At 34.4% G+C, this 23,863-nt stretch overlaps 1 protein-coding gene across 1 annotated transcript; it reads right to left on the reverse strand.

Annotated features, from left to right (window-relative positions):
* Window positions 1–132: 132 nt before the first annotated feature.
* On the reverse strand, window positions 133–22,139 carry LOC129799142 (major royal jelly protein 1-like). The gene is made up of 4 exons (XM_055842810.1): window positions 21,670–22,139; window positions 1,757–2,464; window positions 1,266–1,647; window positions 133–1,202 (listed from the first exon to the last, which is right to left on the reverse strand). Exons 2-4 carry the CDS (start codon window positions 2,421–2,423, stop codon window positions 548–550), a joined length of 1,704 nt encoding a protein of 567 aa, XP_055698785.1. The 5' UTR covers window positions 2,424–2,464; window positions 21,670–22,139; the 3' UTR covers window positions 133–547.
* Between the last annotated feature and the right edge of the window lie 1,724 nt (window positions 22,140–23,863).

The following is a 23,863-nucleotide window of genomic DNA, read 5'->3' on the forward strand; positions in this document are numbered from 1 at the left end:
ATATGTGTGACACTTTTCTTATCGCATTTTTAATGGGTTTCTGGTTCTGTGAATGATCACATATCTTTATACTAAATACTGCTTATTATTTGAGTATTTTTTCACAGGGGACGCGTAAATGCTATTTAGTCATTTGTTTTTGTTTTTATGATCTTATATTTATTTATTTGCTACACAAAATATGAACATTATGTACAAAAGTCGCCTAAATGTATACAAAATTTTTTGTGGTTTTATAGTATGATGCAAAATTATTGATATGTTTTATTTATTTTAAACTATACAAAATTATACAAAAAAAGAATACATCTAAAATGCGTTAACTATGGCAAAATAAACATTGGGAGAGTCAATTGGTATGTCTCTCAATTTGTGATGAGTCGATTAACACTCTCAAATCACTGGGTTATTGCTCATTCACATTTAAAATCTCAATAAATAGTATTAGCGTCTGAACACACGGATTTCAATGTCAACGACACCGATGACATTTTCGCGGGATACTCTTCTCATTATTTAGAACTATATACAAGGGTTTCTTTTTTGCTTAGAATGTTGTGCTGTTGTTGATGACTTGACGTGATGTGCGTCTGGTATATCTAAATCCACGATATTCCTTGGGAGGACCTCGATGGTGTTCAATTTTTGTGGTGTAGAGAACATTGCCACCGTCGAACTTGTGGAGTTCTTGGAGGGAACTGGGTGATGGAACTTGTAGGGGTTTCTCTCCCATATTGAGTCTGGCGAAAGGACTAGCCACTTGCTTATTGATCACACCTACATTTTCGTAGTTGTAGGGTGTTTCATGGTGAAAACTGCCAAAGTACCGCTCAATGTAGGACGTAGGTCGTCCAGAGTGAGCTGGCGTAAAGGGATGATTGAGGACGTAGGTGTTCTTTTGTCCAACTGCACGGGATTTGTAGGGGAGACTTGTTGAAGGAACGGTTGGGAAACTGTGTGTTCTGAAGGGAAGATTTGTTGGAAAGCTTTGATGGATTGCTGGAAGGAATTCAGAATCATCTGGAGATTCGTAGACGGCTCCTCTGATTCGGAGAAGCCTTGTGTTGACTTCTGATGGATCGAGATTCTTGAGGTAGAATCGGTGGAATTTGGACGAAAGAATGTAGAGAGATCCAGGATCACGGGATGGTGTCATGAGTTCGGCCACAAATTGAAGACGTTCAGCGTCATAGGCGATAGTACTGAAGAGATAAGAACGGTTAGAAACGGTTTTAGAATCAAGATACGAAAATTTGAACACAAACTCTTGATGATTGTTGTTCGGATTCCATTCTCCGATGGCTGTTGATGTGAAAGGACTGAAGAATATACTTCCGCCCTTTGGAGCACATGCCAGACCTAAGCCCTGTGAAGCCTTCCTCCCGACGAGTTTTACTGGGAGTTCGGCACCCCATGAAAGTGGTCCGTTTCGTAGGGCAGCCGTTGATACGGAGAACAGCCGATCAGTGGCCAGAGGTTGATAGTAGATCATATTGGCGTCACGATCAAAGGCAATGCCCACAATGCCGTCCATCAGGGTGAACCTATGTTCATGAATGGTGGATTCGGCGAAATCGGGATCAGGGTACATAGACGGATGGGAAAGCCTATACGTCACATCATTACCGCTATCGTACACGACAATAGCTGTTGGAAAACATCTCAAGTTAGTGAAAGCTTTTCGTAAGCTTTTCTTTAATTCTAATGTTTAAGAACGACTCTCACCGAAACGTTACGAAAAACGTTTGGAACTTACCCGGTTCCACAGTGTCTGTAATGTAGACGAAGACATCGTCACAGTTATTCTCAATCTTTGACGTGGTGTCATCGATAATGAGATTGGTGTAGAGGGATTCTCCGCGGATTACTTCCGAAGGGAAGTCAATTCGACGGACGACATTGTCAGTTTCGGTGTCGTAGATGAGAATCTTTGGTGGACAGGTGACTTCGAAGTCCTCCAGGGATCGTGAGACACCTGAATCTAGGGCCCAGAGTCGATTGCACCGATCGAGCTTTATTCGGTAGACCGAAACAAGGCCAATGTCACTGCAATTGTAGCTCTTGGTTCCAGCTGCATGGTGACTCCAATCGGGATAGGCGTTAAGGATAGGGGAGTCCCCATGATCAATACGAGAGATCGTACTGAGAGTAGCTGGAACACCAGAGAAGAGACGTGGTGTTGAGAAGAAGATTCTGTCGTAGGTCACCTCAAATCCTGTCGCTACAATTTGTTCAGGATTGAAGAATTCTCGATCATTGCTAGGCCAATGGGGTGGGAAGTTGTAGTAGAGCAAATTCCACATCTTGACGGTTTCCAAGGGGGGGAATTTGGTTAGATCTGACTGTACATGGTTGATAACACTCTCTACTCCCAGCAAGACCATCAAGAGGCTCAATGTAGCCAATAGATATCTCAGAGTCATCTTGGGTTAGTGTTTTTTTTTTTTGGAAATTTGTGTAATATCTGAAAAGGTATAAAGAAAGGATTTTAGTGTGATTTGCATGATTTGCCATTTCTTAAGCGATAAATACAGGTTGAGTAATAAATGCAACAAAAGAGTCCAAGGAAGTCTACTTGCAAGAAAAGAAAAATAGAAAGTGAGGCAAAAAGTTTCACGACCACCTGAAGGGACATTGTGGGTAAATTATATAAACAGAATCTATATTTAGCATGTACTTTAATTGTTGAGTTTAATTTTTGCAACATTGTTGATCGGTTGTATGTTTTTTTTTGCATGAAACCCGTGTTAAATGTATTTTCCCCAACTATCTTGTAATTCAATCTCACGTTTTGTGTAAAGAATTCAAAGAAAAAAAAAGCGAAGGCGAAATAAATTTATGAGAAGTTAGTGACATTTCACACATAATTTATTAGCACTTTGTTGGAATTAGAAAAAGAACTGTATCGTTTTCTCACATCCTATTTATTGACATTTATGAGTTACTAATTGATATGGTAAATCCCAGATAAAATATGTTGCTCTAAATCAAAGACAGAGAAATATAAATTCTTGATTGTCGTTGCATATCATCGCTGTTCCACTCTTTAGAAATTAATGTATTTATGTTTTGTCTGTATAAAGTTCAGAGGGAAATGACATCTCGTTGTTTGTTCATTCATACGCCTGTCCGTTATGATACTTAAGAGGCCAAACGGTAGTACATAGAAACTTAGGGTCTTCAAGAAAATCTTCCCAAATATATGAGTTTTAGAGGACGTCTACAAAAGATTTTCCTTCATATACTTTACTGACCTTGGCTCTGATTGTCTTTCCCACTGATCACAACCAATTGCCATGTGCACTTCAACTCGTTTTGACTCACTACGAGCCTAAGAAACGGTATCATGCGTACAATTGAATCAGTAACCCATGTTTTCCATGCACAATTAATTTATGATAACATTTCCGTACAAGTTTCTATCAGTTTTTGACTAATCCGTCTCTCGGTATAAACTTAGATCAAATCAACATGTTCTATTATGATAAATGTGCATTCAGAGTTTGTAATTTGATATATCCTTTGCAAAGGGATCAAATTTGAATCAATTTGATCCTTTATTTTTACCAGTGTCTGTGCGCTTTAACCTGCACGAAATTTCCCGAATATTTCTTGTCCTGCGTAAAGTAAATTAAAAGCTCTGAGCTAAATTCTTTGGCTTTATTTCAACTTTCTTCCCGCTGTCGTTTTTTGCGGTCTTATCAGTTACAATATAATTAGATTTTTTTTTAATTTCCGAAGGCTCAAAATGAACACCCGGTGGTTCATTTTAAACATTGAAATGACAATTTTGAAGAAAACAGGTTTATTTTGAACCTTCTGAAGGTTCAAAAAGAACGCTCCGTGGTTCATTTTGAACCTCAAAGAGTTAATTCTAAAGAAAACAAGTTTATTTTGAACCTTTCGAGGGCTCAAACTGAACGTTCAGTGCTCCATTTTGAACACTGATATGTTAGTTTTAAAAAGAAGTAGGCTTATTTTGAAACTTTCGAACGTTCAAAATGAACGCTCAGCGGTTCACTTTGAAAATTGAAAGGTTAATTTTGAAGAAAACATGTTCATTTTAAATCTTCTGAAAGTTCAAAATGAATCTTCAGTAGTCCATTTTGAACCCCGAAAGCTTAATTTTAAAGAAAATAGATTTATTTCAAACCTTCCGAAGATTCAAAATGAACACTTGGTGGTTCATTTTAAACATTTCGAAGGTTCAAAATAAATACTCAGTGGTTCATTTTGAACCTTGTAGGGTTAATTTTGAAGAAAGTAGATTTATTTTCAACCTTCAGAAAGTTCAAAGTGAACGCTGAGTGGTTCATTTTGAACCTTGTAATGTTAATTTTAAAGAAAATAGATTTACTTTGAACCTTCCGAAGGTTCAAAATGAACACTCGTTCATTGTGAACATTGAAATGTTAATTTTGAAGAAAACAGGTTTCTTTTGAATCTTCCAAAGGTTTAAAGTGAACATTCAGGGATTTATTTTGAACCTCGGAAGATTAATTTTGAAGAAAACAGTTTAATGGTGAACTTTTTATTTTTACTAATGATTTAAACAGCTGAAATATCAGTAATTTTTTGGTGTCCTAATAGGAGTTGAAAATAGAATATCTGGTATAACTCGTATAAAAATGAAACCGATTTTCAAGACAAAATATCTACCATAATGTATTTGAGTATTTAGCAAAGTCTCATTGACCACTTATTTATCTTTTTAATTTTATGTGAATGTTTAAAGAAAACTCTCCAATTTTCTCATGCAATTATTTAATTATCTGCAAAATCGAACTAGAAAAATATTGACTTATTATCTCTCTACCCTATTTTTCCAATGATCTTCATTATCGTTAATTATTTTTGAAAATCGTTTACTTTTGCACTCATTTGCACGAAAATTCATAAAAATGCTCAACATGATCGCAAAACATGTTTTGAATTAGTTAATAGAAATCGAAATACATTTAATCAATTTCCAGTTGTGGTTTATTTTAAACATAAAAGTGTTTTTTTTATTCGGTTCAACAACTGTGGGTGTCTGTGACAAAATTGTTTGTTATTTTGATATGCATTGATAAAAAATGTTGATGGCAATTGTGGTACAATTTGTTCCACTCCTGGGCAATTATACTGACAGTGCAAAATACACAATTTTCACCTAGTTTTAGGTGTATGAGCGCAAAAATGAAACATTTCTCAAGGTTATTACGTAAAGAATTCAATAGAAAAGTTGCAGAGAGCAAAATGACCAAAAAAAGGAGACTTAAAGTGTTGAATAACAAATGCTTCAGGTCACCAAATCAGCATGCATTTGAGGTGTTTTTGGCGGAAGTCACTCTTGGCAGCGTGTTTGAAGAAATACTTGCAGAAATGTAATTTAATAATGAAATAGATATGATGGAATGCCTATGATCTTGCGGATCTGGGTATTGTTCCGTCATTTTTCTTTCACAACATTCACCTCCACCTATTCGACCTCCAATGGGTAAAAGAGACAGAATATAGAGTCATTGCATTCAATTATGCACTCGTGCACCTCAAAAATGCAACGACTTAAAATCGAAAGTCGCTCCGAACAACATGAGATTAATAAGATATTTTGTTGCTAGTATACTGTACATTTTAAAAGAAAAAAATAGTCACGTTATATGGCAGTTTTAATGCATTGAGTAGTGTCAGACTTTAGACGGTTTTCTTGTTGTTTTCTTTCTAGAGTTGAATACAGGTGAAACTTTTTTCCCAGATGTAAGAATACATGGGAGTATGGTTTGGTAATTATGATAGCCGGGCTGATTCTGGAAACCATTTGTCGATATCTCTAGCCGTTTTCCTTCCAGAACACATTTTTGTATTTATTCCCCCAAAAAAAGTAAAATATTAGACATAGGGTAACTGTGCGAAATATCGGACATGTTGATTATAAAACCCAAAATCTTAAGTTTTAAATATAATATTTTTAATACTAGGGGAAATGCTTCTAATTTTGGACAGTTTCTAAATTTGGACACTTTGAGGATAACATTGGACACTAAAAATAAATTGATTAAAATGATGGATTTTTATTCCAATATTTGATGAATAATGAATTCTATCTAAATATTTGTTCTTTTTGGAATATTTTAACACTAAATACGTTAAATTTTGAATATGATTTGAGTTGAAATTGCTTTGTTGAAAATTCAGTGTGAGCAATTGCTTACGAGAAATATGACAGAACTTCGTGGCTTACTTCAGTCTTATTTAGTTTTGGTGAAGTACTAACAAAGTTTGTTCGCTGTTTTTGAGTGATATTATTGAATATTCATTGAATATTGTGTTGATTCGCGTTACTGATGATTTGTACATTTGACCTGAAGTGAGATTTGCCTTGTGAATTATATTTTTCGTGTGAAAAATGGGAAATTTTTTAAGACATTCACCAGTGAGGTGATGATTCTTATTTTGGACAAGTGTTTTTCTCACGAAATTTCGTGAAGTTTTAGCTTTTGTGATGATTAGGTTGGACAAATGCCTGGAGAAATGAAGGAGCATCATCTCTACGAAAGAGATGCAGTGAGAAATGCCTTGAAAGGCTCCCGGAAAGGGCAGGGAATGAGCGAATCCGCACGTACTTGGAGTACCGAAGTCAACTCACTTTAATGAATGATATGGAAAGTTTCTGGGCTTCTTGTGACATTCCACGTTTCCCTTACATGACCAGGAAGAGGACTTGGTAAGATTGGTTCATAAAATGAAGAACAATGGGCATCCTGTTGAGGCGGATTATCTGTCCAAATTTACAGACAAGTTGTAAAAATTAATAACCAAGTTGTCCAAAATAAGAGTCAAATTCACCTCTACATATCAATTCATTTTTAAACGTATTAAAACTAATTTTAGTAAAAATAAGATGATAAATAGCTTGCCAAGTTTCTAAACAATCCTTCTGAAAAGAGAGTAACAAGAAAAGTCAATTAGTATTGAAAATATGGCACTTCAAACTTAGGATATCGATGCTTATATGCAGACTGTCCAAAATTATAAGCACTTCCCCTAATTGAAATTCTGGGAAACAAGTGGAGTGAAGCTCACTGGATGCAATTCGAACACCTTTAACGCCAGAAGAATTTCTGGTGACCTAAAAGGGATTCGAACCCGGGACACTTGCGTCATAGAGCGAGTGCTCTACCACTTAACCCACTGAGTGCCCTATTATTATTATTATTAATTGAAACTGTTCGTTACTTTTTCAAAAGAAGTATTTTATCAAATTTGTTTTCTCTAAAATTGTTCTCAATACTTTTAAATTTGAATAAAAATATAAATATTGCTTTGTATGTTATTTCGGACAATAAGTTTCTGGAAGTCCCTTACTCTTCCGAAACTCTCCCAAAGATGTTTTCTACAGCATCATCTCATTCGTATAGAGCGACGTTCTTTTGTTTCTTTTCTTAAAATAGAAAAAATAAAAATTTATGGTATATTGAAGAACAGAAAAGTGTCCGATATTTTAAGCTGTCTGAGATTTAGCACAGCTTCAAAGATTGTATTGACCGTTATAACTCTAAAATTTCCTCAAATAAATTTCCACTTATAGCCATACCTAAATTCATTTTAATCATTCAAGAATACATGAGAAAGTGATAAAACTTGATTTTATTTATAAATGAAAAATATTTAAGGTAGTGTGGTAAATTTCGGACAGGGTTTTAGTATTTTCAACTTTCTAATACATTATTGACTTTCCATTAATTTTTTTTCATTGTTGAAATTAATTTTTATATTTTTTTTTATTTTATCCAGAATAAGATCTTACCAAAAATTAGTATAAAAGGTATCATTTTACTGCTCAAACTCAAAGAGAGAGCAGTTATATTATCGACTTTTTTCAATTTGTCACCGTTTTAGAGTTTAAACGGTAAGAGATATCGACTTCCGGTCTCCGGTGACCCCCAATAAAAAAAAACAATATCTCTAGACACATGACCCTCTAAAAACATGTTTTTTGGTTTTCTTTCGAAAACGGCTCCTACAATTTCTTTTAATTTGGAATATGTTTTGGAGGTGAACTAGGCGCAAATTCCGTGAAAACATACCTATGATCTAAAACAATCGCCATCTTGAATTTTCGAAAATCAAAGTTTGACTGATCTTGAGATCAGTAATGAATCGGTTAAATATCGGAGAATGACTTATCTTTCTCGTGTTTTCGTTTTTTGTTTGTTCGTATGCTTTTAACTCATACCAGATCATTGTAGCTAAAATGATCATTTCTTTACCATTTTTTGATTTTGAAATGCTTTTGTGGCTTATGAACTAATTTGATCTGTAGTAGACCAGTACGCGCCAAGAGATCATGCGAAAAATTAATTCACGGAGAACTATATCTCGTGTGTTCGGGCATTTCGTAAAGCTGTTACGCTTTGCCATCTCTTTATGCTGAACTATATTACATTAGAACTAACGAAAAGGCTAAACTCAGTCTTTCGAAAATTTGGTTTACAGGATTAGGTAAAATTTACGTCAGAAAAACGTAAGTTTTTGTGATTTTGTGCGATAACACTTTAAAATATATTTTCAACCTGCATTAGGTATACTTGGGTTGAAACATCCCACACTAGGTTCTAAAATGTACCTCGTTCCGAAATATACCACACTACCCTATTTTTTTTTTTATTTTAGCTGATTTAATATAGCATTTTCTATATTTTTACGTTTCCACAATAAACATAAGTTAACAAAATGTATCTAATTGCAATTCAACTCTGATTTCTTCATTACCACTGAAATTCAATAAAATGCAATTGCACTTGTCAGATACAATCGGACAAGTACCGGTAATGAGTAATTAGATTAATTAAATTGTGTGGAAAAAGAAATCAATTAGTAAATATTTTTCCAAGTGCACGTAAATTGGCAAATTTTGTGTGTTTTAAATTTGTATAACATTTACAAACAATTGGCAGACATTTCTTCAGTGTCCAGCTGTGAGACTTCCTCAGCGTAGATAATACGTGTAGCAGGTGTAGGTTGAACAATTTCACCTATTTTGGTGATGCAACAAACGTCTGGCTTTTGCTGCTTTTATTTCTTTTTTTTCTTTCTCATCTGTCTGCATCTAAAGGCAATTAATTAATAATATTATTACAATTTAGTTTTTATTGTAGATAATTAGATGTGTGATCGCGAAGATGAATGAAAAAAAATACGACAGTTCGTGCTCATCTAATTATGATTTACGCATAGTATTTTCACGGGGCTCCGAGTATCATGGGGATCGTTGCGAAATTTTGTCCTCAGGGGCACTTACATTAAATTGCGTAAAAAGTCATTCGGAATGGTGAGAGAGAGAAAGAGTATTAATAAAAAAAAGAAGCTAAAAAACTACGTGCAAATTGTAATATTTAGAAGTCAGTCGCAATGAAAGCGATCACCGCACTTAAGTAAATAATTTTCTCGACATTTTATAATCCCTACGGATAGTGCGTGACGATCATAAAATCTAGTAATGGACACTTTAAAAAATCGTAAATACTGGTTCATTTAGAAGGACATAAAAAGACTTATGGATTATCTCCTACAGGCAATTAAATGGCATTCAAATACATTCGAATGCTTAATTATTTGTGAAATTAAGCAATTATATTTGTTGTTTTCCAAAAATTGTATTGAGTTACTCAAAAAAAGAATTTATTCAATTTTGAATAGGATTACATTTATTTTCAAAATTACATTTTCAAAAATATAATTTTTGAGAAGGATTTAGAAAACTTAACATTTCGAGATAATGATGTGTTTGCTTGAGATAGCAACTTAGGGTTTTCGAAGGACCCCCCCCCCCAATTAAGATAGAATTAGGAAAAATATATTTTCCCTATTCCCGTAATTGGATCCAAATAAATATTTTAAGAAATGTTTTAGGATCTTTTAGGATCATCATGATATTTCATATATCACCCAGTGACCTCAACCGCTCTATCTTTCTTTCTACAGTTCTTACTTTCACAACTTTTGCTCCCTTGTGAGCGTTATATTTCTGCATTAATTTAGATGAACTTCGTTTTGTTTTTTGAAAGATTTTTGAGCTCTTGTATTAGGGGAATGTAGGCATGGTTCGCACAGAATGAACCTTCAAACGATGCGAATTTTCTCTTTGTTTGCAAAGAGCTGACCTACCATTTCTTATCTCGTTTCATGAGCTTAATAATGATCTTATGGCTAAGAAATGACGATCTAGCTCTTTGCAAATAAAGAGAAAATTTGCGTTGTTTGAAGGTTTACTCTGTGAGAACGATGCCAACATTCCCTACTGCACTACAGTAGAGTCTCTCAAACGCGAACGACCGTCGCACAGTTGTCCAATTGGTACTAGTAGGGTGGCGGCATTACTTGTGGCCTGTCTTTACTTATGGACATGTCGCAGTTTTTGTCAGAAAATGATTCCGAAAACCGAAAAAATGTGATTTGCTATTAAAACACATCAAATATTTTTAATTTTGAGGTTTTCCGAAATCATTTTTTGACATTGTAAAGTCTTTTGCGGGGAGGCCATAAGTAAAGACAGTAGCCACAAGTAATGCCGCCACCCTACATTTTCTATAGTTTGTTTCCCATAGACCACAATTACCGTGGACCAGGGGGTATTTGTCAATGAGCAACTGAGAGGTTTGATTGGCATTTTCACTGCACTTCTAACATCAACTTCTTCTATTCCTGAAATAACTTGTAGATGGCAAACCTTTCTATAATTTTGATATCCACTCCTATAATTTCTAATGAAAGAAGTGGATTATCGAAAAACTTTCGCGCAGTATTGTCAGTATTAGTGTTTCCAAATCCGGGTTTCGGTCAGTCGACTAATAATCCGATTTTTTTCCAGAAGTCATCCTAGATTTTTGTCTTGTTTTTTTTTCAGTATGTCTTTGCTATCCGCTCCTGTACACTGACTGCAACGATTTTAAGGGTAACTTTTGGGAAATGTGTAGTAGAAACTCAAAAATCTTATTCGAGCATGTAAAATAGAAAGCCGAAATTTGAACCTGAATAATAGTAAATTTAAATTAGAAAAATTTTTACATAAAATTAGGAGGGGGAACTAGGGCACCTTTTGAAAGTGAGGCACCTTTGAAATTGGGATTATTTTTTCACTTATGTTTACCTGGAACTGAGCCATATCATAATGTAATTTAGCTTCTCAATCTGTTTGTGCAGCTAAATTATATCACGATAAGGCTCAATTTTATTTAAAAATAGGTGAAAAATCCCAATTTCAAAGGTGCCCCACATTCAAAGGTGCTCCACTTCCCCGTATCGTATAATAAGGTCATTTCGAGTTTTTTTTTATTTAATAGTATTAAAATAGATATTAAATTTCTTAGAACAAAGGTACACAAAGAAATATTTGGATGGTGTTTTTTTGCGAGGTTGCGAATTTAGGAGTTGTTCGAATTTCGAATACAGAAGACTCTACTGTATTATTCTCATGTTTAGGGGACGGTGGGGCAAATTGATATGGACTGTATTCAAGAAGCTAACTCTATATTCCATTTGTTTTTCTTGAGTAGTGGATAAGTAAAGTTATATAGCACAGATCCCAAGCATTTAGGAAAATTGAAGCAACATTTTTTAAAACCTAAATTTAAATGTTTTTTAGACCATTATATTCCTACTTAAACGTTTGTCAGTCTAATCCAAGATTTTTTGCACAATATACGCAAAGGAAAGACATTATCTATAGTTAAACCAATTCGGATGTCCTCTACATCGATTTCATCAGGTAATATCGTAACTACTTGAAGTATTGAATTGACATTGAATACTTTTCATCAACTTGTTCAACTGGTCATTAACGTGTATCTCATTTTCTCCTTACTCCCTTACCATAAACCGATAAACCGATTAACTGATAAACAACTTTCGTTTGAAAATTAAATGTAATTACTTCTAAGCTATATTAAGCAATCTCCTGAATGATTTAAGGTAAAGTGCCTTCAGTCGACCGGTAGAGTTATTTATTCAATTTATTTATATTTGCTATTTAGTGTATCATCTAACATTAATAGGTCAATTATTCCATAAATAATACGAATCAGTGACAATTTAATAGAAATTGATCATCAAAAATTCAAAAATTGACCCATCGGTCGAGTCGAGGACACCGATCAAGTGAAAGGGCACTTTACCTTATAAATCGATTGTGAAACGTTAAATGGCACATATGCTCCAAAGCCTAGGACACCTTGTTATCACTTTTAACTTGCGTTCTTTTGATCATGTTTCACCTTATAATGACAGAGTTTTGAGGAGCACTTGACCACTTTTCCTACAATCGTGACCAGTAGAATTCATTTGTCGCGTTCTTTGATTTCGCCAACTTATAATTATCTAATGGAATTTGTTCAACGGGGTTCGTTCCCTAGGTCTTCGTGTCTCGTTGTTCCGGGATCGCAGAGCCGTATTCTACATTGCTCACTCCTCATTGAGGGAATAACTCTCTGGAATGAATTTCCTGCAGATAGGAAACGGTAGCTCACTCAAGCCTTTCTAGCGTCTTAGTCTTCTTTTTATTTATTTGTTTTTTTTTCTTATATAAACTTTCTTTGGATGATGTAGATGGCCCATACAATCTGAAAAAGAGCCTTCCACCATTTCACACTGGAGGCTGGTTACCAACGTGAACTAAGACGGCGGTAGCCGTTATTACACGAACACTGAATTTCTTAAAAATCTGTAAGGGAAAGCGCGCTACCTTCGGACGATTAAAGCTTCGGACAATTCAATTTTTTCTTTATGTTCCTTGTGGATTTTACCCATAGCTTTTTTTGAAAATTTAGAATTTAGAAAGCTATTAGAATATTATATTATATTGGGCCAAATTCATTTATAACGCATTGAAAAAAAGTGATTTATTTGAAGCATAAATTGTCCAAAGGTAGCGCGCTTTCCCCTATCAGTCAAATAAAATTGCTAATTTTTTTTCATTAAGTTAAAAAACAAAATTAGAATTGTGTATTTAATTTTGAAAACCAATCCGTTATTTTTCGCATTTTAGACAATTCTCGTTTTTTTTTATTCACATGTAGAGCGATGGCTCTGAAGCTTCGGATGATAAAGGTTTTGTGCCATTTCACTTTTTTGACCCATGACTTTTTCAGGAAATGTGAGGTGTAGATATTGCGATATTGCCATAGATCAAAATCATTGAAGTACATAGAAAAAGGTCAAGTGTTACAAAATTTGCGTCAGCTCAAGCTTCAAAACCTTCCTTTAATTAGATAATTTAAGAGTTTGAAAGCATTCCAAACTTAAGCCAATCAGAGAAGATGACTTTGTAAAATATTTTATATTTTTCTAGTTCTGAAATTATATGAATCTGGCCAGTTTGAGCATTCTGCGAAATCCATTTGACTTTTATGCCTTTTTGTGCTGAGAAAGTTTCCGTGAAAATATTTGGTCATTTCCAAATACGTCTACGCATTTATGAGCTATATCTAGGAAATTTGTAATATCTATTTTATGACCAAAATTTCCACTAATAAAATTAACTTTTTGGAACATGCCTAAGGTTAGTTTTTTTCTGTTAATCTGTCAAAAAGCTTAAGATAAACCATCAAACTTGTAAATGGTATAATTTACGTGATCTATCAAATTACGAGTAATTGTGGGTTTTATTAAAATGAGTTGCTTTTTGTGTGACTAGAGCCGAGAGATTTTCTTGCACACACTCCGTAAGTGTGATTTATTGAAATCTATCCGATGACATTAACAGCTCTTTTGCATTTAGTGCAGCATGCGAAATTGAAAGTGAATGCTTTCGCAGGATTGGCTGCACTTTTCAGATGAATTTAAATTGGACTTTTTTGACTTAGTGCAGTTGAAATTGGATATAAATAGGAGTGATGTGAGGTGGAGTCAATAGCCGTTGGATAAATTGACGGTAGAGTTGAATTTTTTGATTTATTGTTCCTGGTTATATGCAAAAAGATTGAATATTATTTGCATTAAGACTGTTTTGATAGGCTTTTTCCTGCGATTTTTTGAAAATCAGTCTATTAATGGAACCATATTTTCCATTTTTCCGAAAGTTAAGTTTCTCTTGGAGTAATCTTGCTTTGGAATCTGATTGTGATGCAATTCTTTTATTAGCAATGCAAATTTTATGTAATTTATTAAACTATTTTTTTGTTTATTGATTTTTTTCTCTTTTTTGTGTCTCTTGTTTGTTTTACATTTTTTCTTCCTCACCAATCACAATTTCTTTTGCATATTTCTCTCACGCATTGTCGGAGAGAAAATACATTTTTCCCCCATCATTAGATTTATTTACAATTGATAATGAGATCTATATGATTATGGGAAGATCAAGTAATATCTTAAGCGTATTATCTCAATCGTTTTTATTACATCTCGGTCTCTCTTTTGCTCTTCAATTGTTGCATAAGAAGCATAAGAAGTCTCAGTGCGATGTTTGATCTAAATTTCAATGCAGAGATTGTTCAATTGAATTGTGAGGTGAGATGGGAAGAAAAGGGGGCGAAAATGGAGAAAAATGTACAGACAAAATGACGAAAAGAAAAAAAAACTATTTGTATAGCTTTCGCCGTATTGACTGAGATAATCAATTGAGGTGAAATGGTTTTAAGTCACAATTGCTAAACACTTCTTTTTCAGCTTATTGTTTCTCAATGTACTTTAAAGTGGAGTTAAAAGCATTTAGTTTGTCGTGCTAATGCTGTGCATTTGCATATAATTTCATGTTCTAAAGACTCTTCATTCACATCTCATTCTCAAAATAAACCCATTTTAAATGTGTTCACTTTAGAGATTGTTAGCATCAACTCACGACTTTTCATTAGAGAGGGGACTTTAACTAGCATTTTTTAAAGTGTAGTACATTGACTGTAAATGTTAAATGCAAATTCTCTTTTCGAAAACCATGATTTTATGTCATCAGGGCATTTTATGGCATTTATATTGCAGTTTAATGATACAGAGATGTATTTTGATTCGATCATTGTAGCTGTAAGCACCTTCAATTTATTTTCCATCAACATTTACAAATAACTGACATTTCAATTCTTTTCTTGAAATTAGAATATAGGTTAACAATGAAGATTCTATTTTTTAAAGATCTCATAATTATGGCCAGGGTTCTTATAAGCATAAATATTCCAAGTTCGAAGTACGATATTTTCAATACAAATTGATTTTTTGTTACTCTCTTTTCAGAAGGGTTGTTTAGGAATTTAGCAAGTTGTTTATCGTCTTTGTTTTACTAAAATTAGTCTTAATACGTTTAAAAATGAATTGATATGTAGAGGTGAATTTGACTCAAATTTTGAACATTTTGGTTGTAAATTTGGACACTTTGGTTGTAATTTCGGACAGCTAAACCGCTTCAATAGAATGCCCATTTTCCTTAATTTCAGGAACCACTCTTACCATATCTTCTTCCTGGGGTGACATGATAACTTATTTTCGATACTATGACTGTCGATTCTGAAAAACTTAAACGATAGCAGGACTTCCTGTAACTGAAATAGATGTATGTATCTCACTCACAATGAATGGCCCAACAATGCGTAAGAAGTTGGCATACACTTAATCTTGTACGGGCTCTTCCCCTATAATGTATGTTTGCTTTGTAAACATGTTTTCAAAATTGTCTGTGAGAGTGAGCGAGATGACTCGATAAAGATCTCCGTCACTCTCATTGAAATGTCAAAAACATGTTTACAAAATAAAAATTTATTGTGTACTAGGAATAATGACTCAACTGAAAAATGTAAGGAGAATATAAGATATTTGTGCGTATATTTTATATACCCACTATATTTTTTCCATAAATTAGTCAAATTGTACAAAACTTGTGTTCTCTATGTATGACGTTGGCCAGATTGTCACATTCTACTTTACTTACTGATCAGAGGTTTATCTTTGAACAAGAATTTATGGAAAATGATTTGTCGCACAAATTGGAGCCCCACTGTGAATATATCATAAACACATAATTTTTCAGAATGTCTTACATATTCTGGTTATAATACCTTAATTTTATTTTATCGGAGATAAAAGAATTATGGCGTGCGAAATTACGCAAGAAACATTGACAAAATATGTAAAATCTTCAACGTCGTTTTGGTATAGATATAATAATAATTTCTATAAGTACAAGGGAAGGTAGGGGAAAACGCGCTACCTTCGGACGATTCAAGCTTCGAACAATTATTTTTTTAAATATGTTTTTAATGAATTTTGTCCATTTTGACATTATATTTTAATAGTCAGTTCAACGTCTGAAATTTCCAAAAATAAACCATATGGTATAAATCCAATAAGAACAAAGAAAAAATTGATTTGTCCGAAACTTGAGTCGTGCGAAGGTGGAGAGTTTTCCCCTAGGCAACGTTCAAACGAGGCGAATTTTCTCTTTGCAAAGAGCTGGTGCTCCATTTCTTACCTCGTCTAATGAGGTTAAAATTTATTTATCTTATGGCTGAGAAATAAAATAGATCTTTGCAAATAAAAAGAAAATTTGCAACGTTTGAAAGTTCACTGTGTGCGAACCATGCCTACAATTCCATATCCTTGATTGCATCAACCGTTGTCGTATTTGCATTTGTTTGCATTATAATGACTGAAGAATTCATAGATATATTCAATGTACAGAGAAGCCTCAATTGTTTAAATTGTTTAAATAAATAAAAAATAGAATTTAAAAAATATTTGAAAATTTAAATGCAAATTTATCGAATTCGGCTCGGCCATGCATTTGAGAATTAAAATTTGAGAACAGTCTTCATTGCAACTTAAGGCAGAAAACAATGCCCTCTTGCGGAGTAATAGATATCCAGTCTTGTTGGTCGGTTGGATCAACATTTGTCGTAAGTAGTCAGCAGCTATTTTAAGAAGAATTACAAAGAATTCCAGTGAATTCTGGATAATTCTTTAGTGATTTCCAAGAACTCGTATGAAACGCGAAGATATGTTGAGAAAAGTGGTCTCCGTGGGGTGGAAGGTGGAAATTTTGGGGAGTAAAAAATCAAGGGATTATATACTGCCCCCTCTGTGGAGTTCGAACAGCGAAATTAAATAGTTATAAACCTCTTCTTTCCTCGACTTTCACGGACCATCAAATGAATGCACTGTGTACTTTCTTAACGGATTAATTCGCAATGGGATGAACGATGGAGGAATTTATGAGAAAGGAACCGCTCATGGCTCATAAAGTCAAGGTGTTTTCTTATATGTTTGTGTCCCCATTCAGAGTGTCTTGTCACGCATCACACGTGCTGAAAATGGAAAGGAAAAAGCCTGTGTGCAGAATTTTCTTTGAAAATTGACACACATGACACAATGTCACTTGACCTTTTCCACTTTGTTCCAAAGTAAACCGCATGAATGAAGTCTATAGAGGCAAAGAAAATTTGGGTCTTAGAGTGGGTTGGATATAAATTGAAATGAGAAGTTTCATGGGACAATTAAAGTGATCGAACCACTGATCTTTACTTACGATCACTGTGCCAGACCACTCTTTGAGATCATGTAATGTGAGTGATTGTGAATTGCTGTTTTGGTCAAAAGTTCAGAGTCTTTTCGCATTTGGTATTATTCCACTTGGCTGATCCGATTACACAATCGATCTTCACTTTGATAACCTTTGGTAATTTTTTTAATTAAAAGGGGTACCTAAGGAGCATCATCTTTAGTCATGTTGGGTTTATTTTTACCACAATTCGTTCTTACTTCCGGTAAAATTGTATTATTTGAAATTTATGTGGAATCTATCCGATCCGATCCGATCTCATTCAAACTTTTTATAGAAACTACCATTAAATTTTCTATGATTTTTTTCCAAGAAAAATGGATATATTTGAGACAAGATTTCGACATAGAATGCTGTTTGGGTATAGCCTACAATTTGGGGGAGTTGGCTAATTTTCCGCCCACTGCGGCGCATTTTTTGGCGAGAATAAGATAGAGATTTCCATAAGTGCAATTCTGGCCTGATCGCGAATGTTATGTACAGTGACTATAGGAACTTTACTGCAAAAGATTTATGTAACACTGCATTTACTTCATTTATTTTCTAATGAACTTTTCTGGTTTCAGCTCTAATAATCACACCTCCTTCTTGGTCGAATTGAGGCGGACCATCAATAAAATTGTTATGTTACTTCCCTCTAATTCACCTTCAAAAATTTTTCTCTTGATTCTGTGCTTTTTTTTGCTACTCATGCATTATTTCTTCGGAAATTTGGCATAGCAAAAAGAGCAGAAAGTTTTTCTATTTCATTTTGTGTAGATAGGTTGTAGGTAAGCTGTCGGTTAGAGCTAACTGCCAGACTTTATTCACAAATTTTCACTTTTTATATAATTTGCCATGCACTCCCACTTTATGACACATATTGAATTTGGAGCAGTGGCATGACCTAAATTACATTCTTTGTTTTCACCTATATTCTTATGACATATTTTCAATTCTTGCTTACATAATTTAATTTAATTTAGTGCATTTTAACTTCCTAAATCTGTTCAGCTTCCGTGTGCTGAACATTTTGTTTGATCTTGCAAGTTAAATGAGGCAAAGCTAGAGATTTCCTCGAGGTATTCATGTGTCAATATCAAGTATATCTGTCACATTGTATATGACTCTTGTTCAATGATGTGTCTCCAGGCAGTGGAAATAATGTCTGGTTTGTCTACAAATCGTGGATATCATCAGTAGTAAATCACTTTTTGAAAAATGCATTTTATGTGATGTCTGAGTGGGAGGTGGAAGAGAAAATTGATTTTAATTGCATGAACGGTGGAACAAAAGTCGCTAATTAAAAAGAAATAAAAATAGTTTTCTGTAAAATATTTTAGTGCTCTCGGATACAATTGGGAAATTCTGCAAAAATAGTGTAATTTTTGCACTGAGAAAAATTCAAGTGTCAAATATGCATAAATGAGGGCTTATTTTAACACCGAATTCTAGCCCTGTTTCTAACATAGTTGGTTTTATGCGATGCATATTTTGTCATAAAGTAGGAGTCAACAGGAATGAAAGTGAGGAATCAAATCTTATCTAGTAGGGGAAGGCTTTCTGCATTTGAACACTTCATATTTTTTGAAATGTTATTAAATATTTATATTTAATTTCGCCATATTTGTTAAAATGGCGAGTTGCAAGAAGGTAAAAGATGGGTCATGACTTTACACCTGTCATATGCACAGAGCTCTTCGATATTCGGTTCTCCAATAATCGGGTGACATCTAAGGTGACAGCTGTCAAACACAGGAGGAAGTCAAAAAATCCCTATTCTTGCAGATTTTTATCTGTCGTTTTCGGTCCCAATCGGGTAGCTCAGTGTTAAGTCAGGATTAAATAACGCAGACCAAAGTTTCCACGTCACAATATTTCTAATACTGAAGTGCGACAAAGTTTTTATGTATACTTAGACTTTTCTTCGGGGCCTCGAGTGGGTCAGTGGATAGAGTAGTAGCTCTATGACTGCGAGGTCTGGGGTTCAAAGCTGAGCAGCAGCAGAAAAAGATTTCTCATGCCATATCGGCTTTGAATTCGTCCAGTGAATGAATGAATAGTAATGTCAATGGTGCATATTGGCAAAAAAGTGAACCGCCTAAACAATAGAGGCTGGTACGAGAACGAGTTTCGATGTGAAAGTGGTACTTCAATCGATACAAATATTCGCTGTCACTGATCCCAAACACACACCGAGAAGGGATGCTGTGATATAGTAACGGCACTGACTGCTCACAGAGCTGCGATATAGAGCGGCTACCCGTATCGGGGGATAAGATAGAATAGGAGTGGGGAAGCATAAGGGGCCCAATTGGTGGCCTGGATGCATCGGAATATCCGAAATGGAGAACTGACCCCTGGCAAAATCTTATCTAGACTTTTCTTCGAAAATCGTGATTGAAAAACGAAATCCTTAGAACTGTGATAATATTCAAGTGAAAATTACGTTATATTTACCCAGACAGCACCAAATGCTAACCGATTTCTATTCAGCTGAAAACATGTATTTTCAGCTGAAGTTTGTTGAAGCTGACTCAGCAAAAATATGCTTAAAACGCTGCTCTTTTCAGCTAACTATGCTCGCTGGGGTAATATTCTTAATGGCTGGTGATAACGCAGTTTCAATAATTTTGAGTATTTTCCGATGAATAATTTGAATCATAGAGGACCGGTTAGCGTCGGTTCTCAGAGAACGAAGGCTTGGAATCGTCTTTTTCTAAACTGCCCCATCCCCTCACGCTCACGTGCATATTAATGGTGTTAACGGATTAAGACATTTTTCGCTTATTTCGATACTATATTTCGGGAATATGACCCAAAATGTTGTAGGGTAAAGTACTCTCCCTTCAAACGTTCATGCCTTCGAATAATGTGAATTTCTGTCACGTTTTCTGGGAGATTTTCACATGATTGTCATATAATTATCAATAATTGATGATAAGCTAACTAATAGTTAATAAAAATGTGTATAAGTGTCTTAGGAAAAATAAAAGAAAATTCACATTATTCGAAGGTATGAACGGTCGAAGGGAGAGTACTTTCCCCTAGCAAATACAAATTCAAATAAGCGAAAAATGTCTTAATCAGTTGTCACCAGTCAGTGCACTCCATCAAACTATTTTAAGGTAACTGTACCAAATTTTGGTATAGTTGCATGTAAGCACCAAAGTCGCCAAAGTGTGTTACTTGAAACCTTGTAGAGTGGCGACATTACTTATGGCCTCCCCGCAAAAAACTTTACAATGTCACAAAATTATTTTGAAAAACCTCAAAATTAAAAATATTTTATGTGATTTTATTTAACAGCATATTGGTTGTTCTTTGGTTTTCGAAATCGTTTTCTGACAAAAAATGCGATGTGACCATAAGTAAAGACAGGCTACAAGTGATGCCGCCACCCTAGATAGTTTATCGTCTTTGTTTTCTCTAAAATCATTCTTAATGCATTTTAAAAATAAGAAAAATATAGACATAGCTTTGAGTAATATTTCGGCCACCTTGATTCTCATTATTCCTTATCCTTCCGGAATTTTTCTAAAGTCTTTTTCACATGATCTCTGTCGTCGAAGTGACAATTTTGCTGTTTTTTTTTAATTGTACAATCTCTAGAGTATGCAAAAAACTAAAACTTCATGGAAATTTGAAGAGCAAAAGAAGTGGACGAAATTGCAAACTGTCCAAAATTTGGCACAAGTAAGTTGAATATTCTTGACCATAAAATGTCGTCTCAATGAGGTAAATTTTAGGTAATGATGACTCATTTTGTGACATGATATAGTAGTTACGGAATGTTTATGTCTTTCTTGTGACCAAGCTCGGAGAGGTCAGAAAAAGAGTAAAAGTGACATCTTGATATAGTTTTCACGTCAGTCTGCTAGGTTTGTGTTACGTGGGTTGTTTTAAATCGAGTTAGTGTCAATTTCACTTTTCCTGCCCTTTTTGGTATAACCTCAAACCTCGAATGCCAAAGATGCATATTTTCAACACTTCTTTCTAACCCCGGCTTTTAGATTCCTTTCTCTCAGTGTGGAATATAGTCACTAAAGCCCTGATCCAATGTTGACGAGGTAAAACTCTTTTGCAATATTCCTTGGACAGCTAATGACCATTAATAATTTCTTCACAGATATTTTTTAATAAATCGAACTTTTGTGGTTAATTGTACTCACAGGTGAATTCAACTTTTTTTTTGTTGGTGGCTTCTGGGAAACGTGATAGGAAGTTAAGATGAAAAGATACGGAATTGGTTTTTGCACACAACAGCTTATAGTTTCATCTTTCACACTGGACGCGAAAGTAAAGTTTATAAGTGTGGAAATTTTCTATCAAAAAATATTCCGTAATTTTTTTTCTCCTGATCACACACTGCAGTAAATTCCTTGGGTTGAACTTCTCCTTTCACTATGTAAACACATAAATTTCTCTCTTCACTGTCTCCCTTTTGAGATGATTATGGCACTGAACATCTTCACAATAAAAAAACTTCTTCTGTTTTGTCTGTTGGATCTCTGTTAGAGGCACAACTGATGCATAAGGTGAGAATGAAAAGATCTTATGGCTAGAGCAACTGTAGGCCAGACATGTAGAGCACTCGCGAACAAACCGTTCCGTTTGAATATCAACCAACGACTGCGTGTCCGAAGTGAATGGTGGAATAAATTTATATAAAGTTGCACCTCTTACCCACTGCCGATTGCTTGATATAGTGGTATACCAGGCTGAAGAAGTTGAGGAGCTTGTTGTGTGGCCACTGACAAAATATTAAATGGTGTTTTCAAAGCACACGGCACCCAAAGAATGCCCAAGGGAGTCCGAAAAAATCGCAATTGTGGGGCACCTGGAAATTATGCTATATACATTTTTTCTTTTTGGAATAATTTATCTCTTCACTAACGGACTCGCGAGTGTCAAGGATCTTTAAGGCGTGGTGATAGTGAACAAAAAATAGACTTGTTTTCATTTCTTATTTTCGTCTATTGATCACTTTTTCACACTCTCAGAAAAACATTTTTTTGCCTAACCTCAAAGAATTCCATCGGATTTACGAGTACGGAAAATTTTCAAATGTTTTACCTTTATACCAATTACCAGACAATTTAATTTCTTTCAGGATATTATATTCCACGAATGACAAGAATTTATTGAAAAAAATAAGAAAATTTCACCCGTAAACATTTTTTTTCTACAGGTAATTGATTTATTGTTTCTTTGCAGGCCATTGCAACTGCAGGAAAAATGTGGTGAAGGAAAATTGCACCAAAGAGGTAAGATAACATTATACAACTTTAAGCCAAACAAAAATGGTAAATAAAATTTTCCATTCACAAAAATACACAAATTGGGAATAATTTTCATAAGCAAATAGAATTATTTATAAACTTTTTTATATACATTCTCTCAAGGAATAATCTATAGTTTAAAATTTAAAATGTCGCAATAATGAGGTAGGTGAATGCATTATTTAAATAAAGCGCGGCATTCAGAGAGGATGTGATAAAATTCAAATGTTTTTGCCAAAAACGGATATATCGTAATGTTTCGCTGCTTCAATTTTATTCATACTTTTATGCTTTTATTTGTCCAAATTCTAAAGATAGAGCAACAAATCAATAGATTTTGAAATATTGCGGTTATATCGGCTTGCCATGTATTATTGTATATTGAATATATTGATTAGGGGACTGTAGGGCAGTCTCATACAACGGAATTATGAAAAACAAATATGTACTTTCCATTATCTAAAGGTAAATTAAATGGTTACGTTCTTTGTCTGTTCATCTAAGGATTAGCATAGTTAGAAGCCAAACGGTTATAGATACCTGCATGGGGTTTTTAAAAGATCCCTCTCATAAGTCGACTCAAGAGATATTACCATAATCTTCACTTCTTTTCTATTCCTCCCCTTTTTCGTCGATATCTCGAAAACGTAAATCGGTCACACACGAATTAATGTCTAAATCCGATTTTAATTACTAAATTGTTCAAAGTTTCACAAATTAATTTTTACAACAAAAAAGAGACAAAATTCATGTATTTTATTTCTTGGCCAACATGTATCTTTTCATTAACCCCCATAACCATATGTCCATCACCGTCTCAGAGTTAGTGGTCAATCTCCAAAGCCAAAAGGTGGAAATACATCTTCTCAGGCTGAATAGACTTTTGTCATATTAAACGATCAATTTCTGTTCAATAAGTGGTTCACGACGGGTTATATGGAATGGAGAGAAACGGAAAAGTAATCCCGAATGGATCAAAATCCCAAAAATCCAAAATCCTAAAGTGTTCTAAATGTGAAGAATTTCGATACGCGATAAGGGGTAGCAGAAAATAGACGGGAAGATTAGGTCTTTCTTGATTTTC

The sequence above is a fragment of the Phlebotomus papatasi genome, chromosome 1 (genome assembly GCF_024763615.1).
Source record: "Phlebotomus papatasi isolate M1 chromosome 1, Ppap_2.1, whole genome shotgun sequence".
NCBI classification, from domain to species: domain Eukaryota; kingdom Metazoa; phylum Arthropoda; class Insecta; order Diptera; family Psychodidae; genus Phlebotomus; species Phlebotomus papatasi.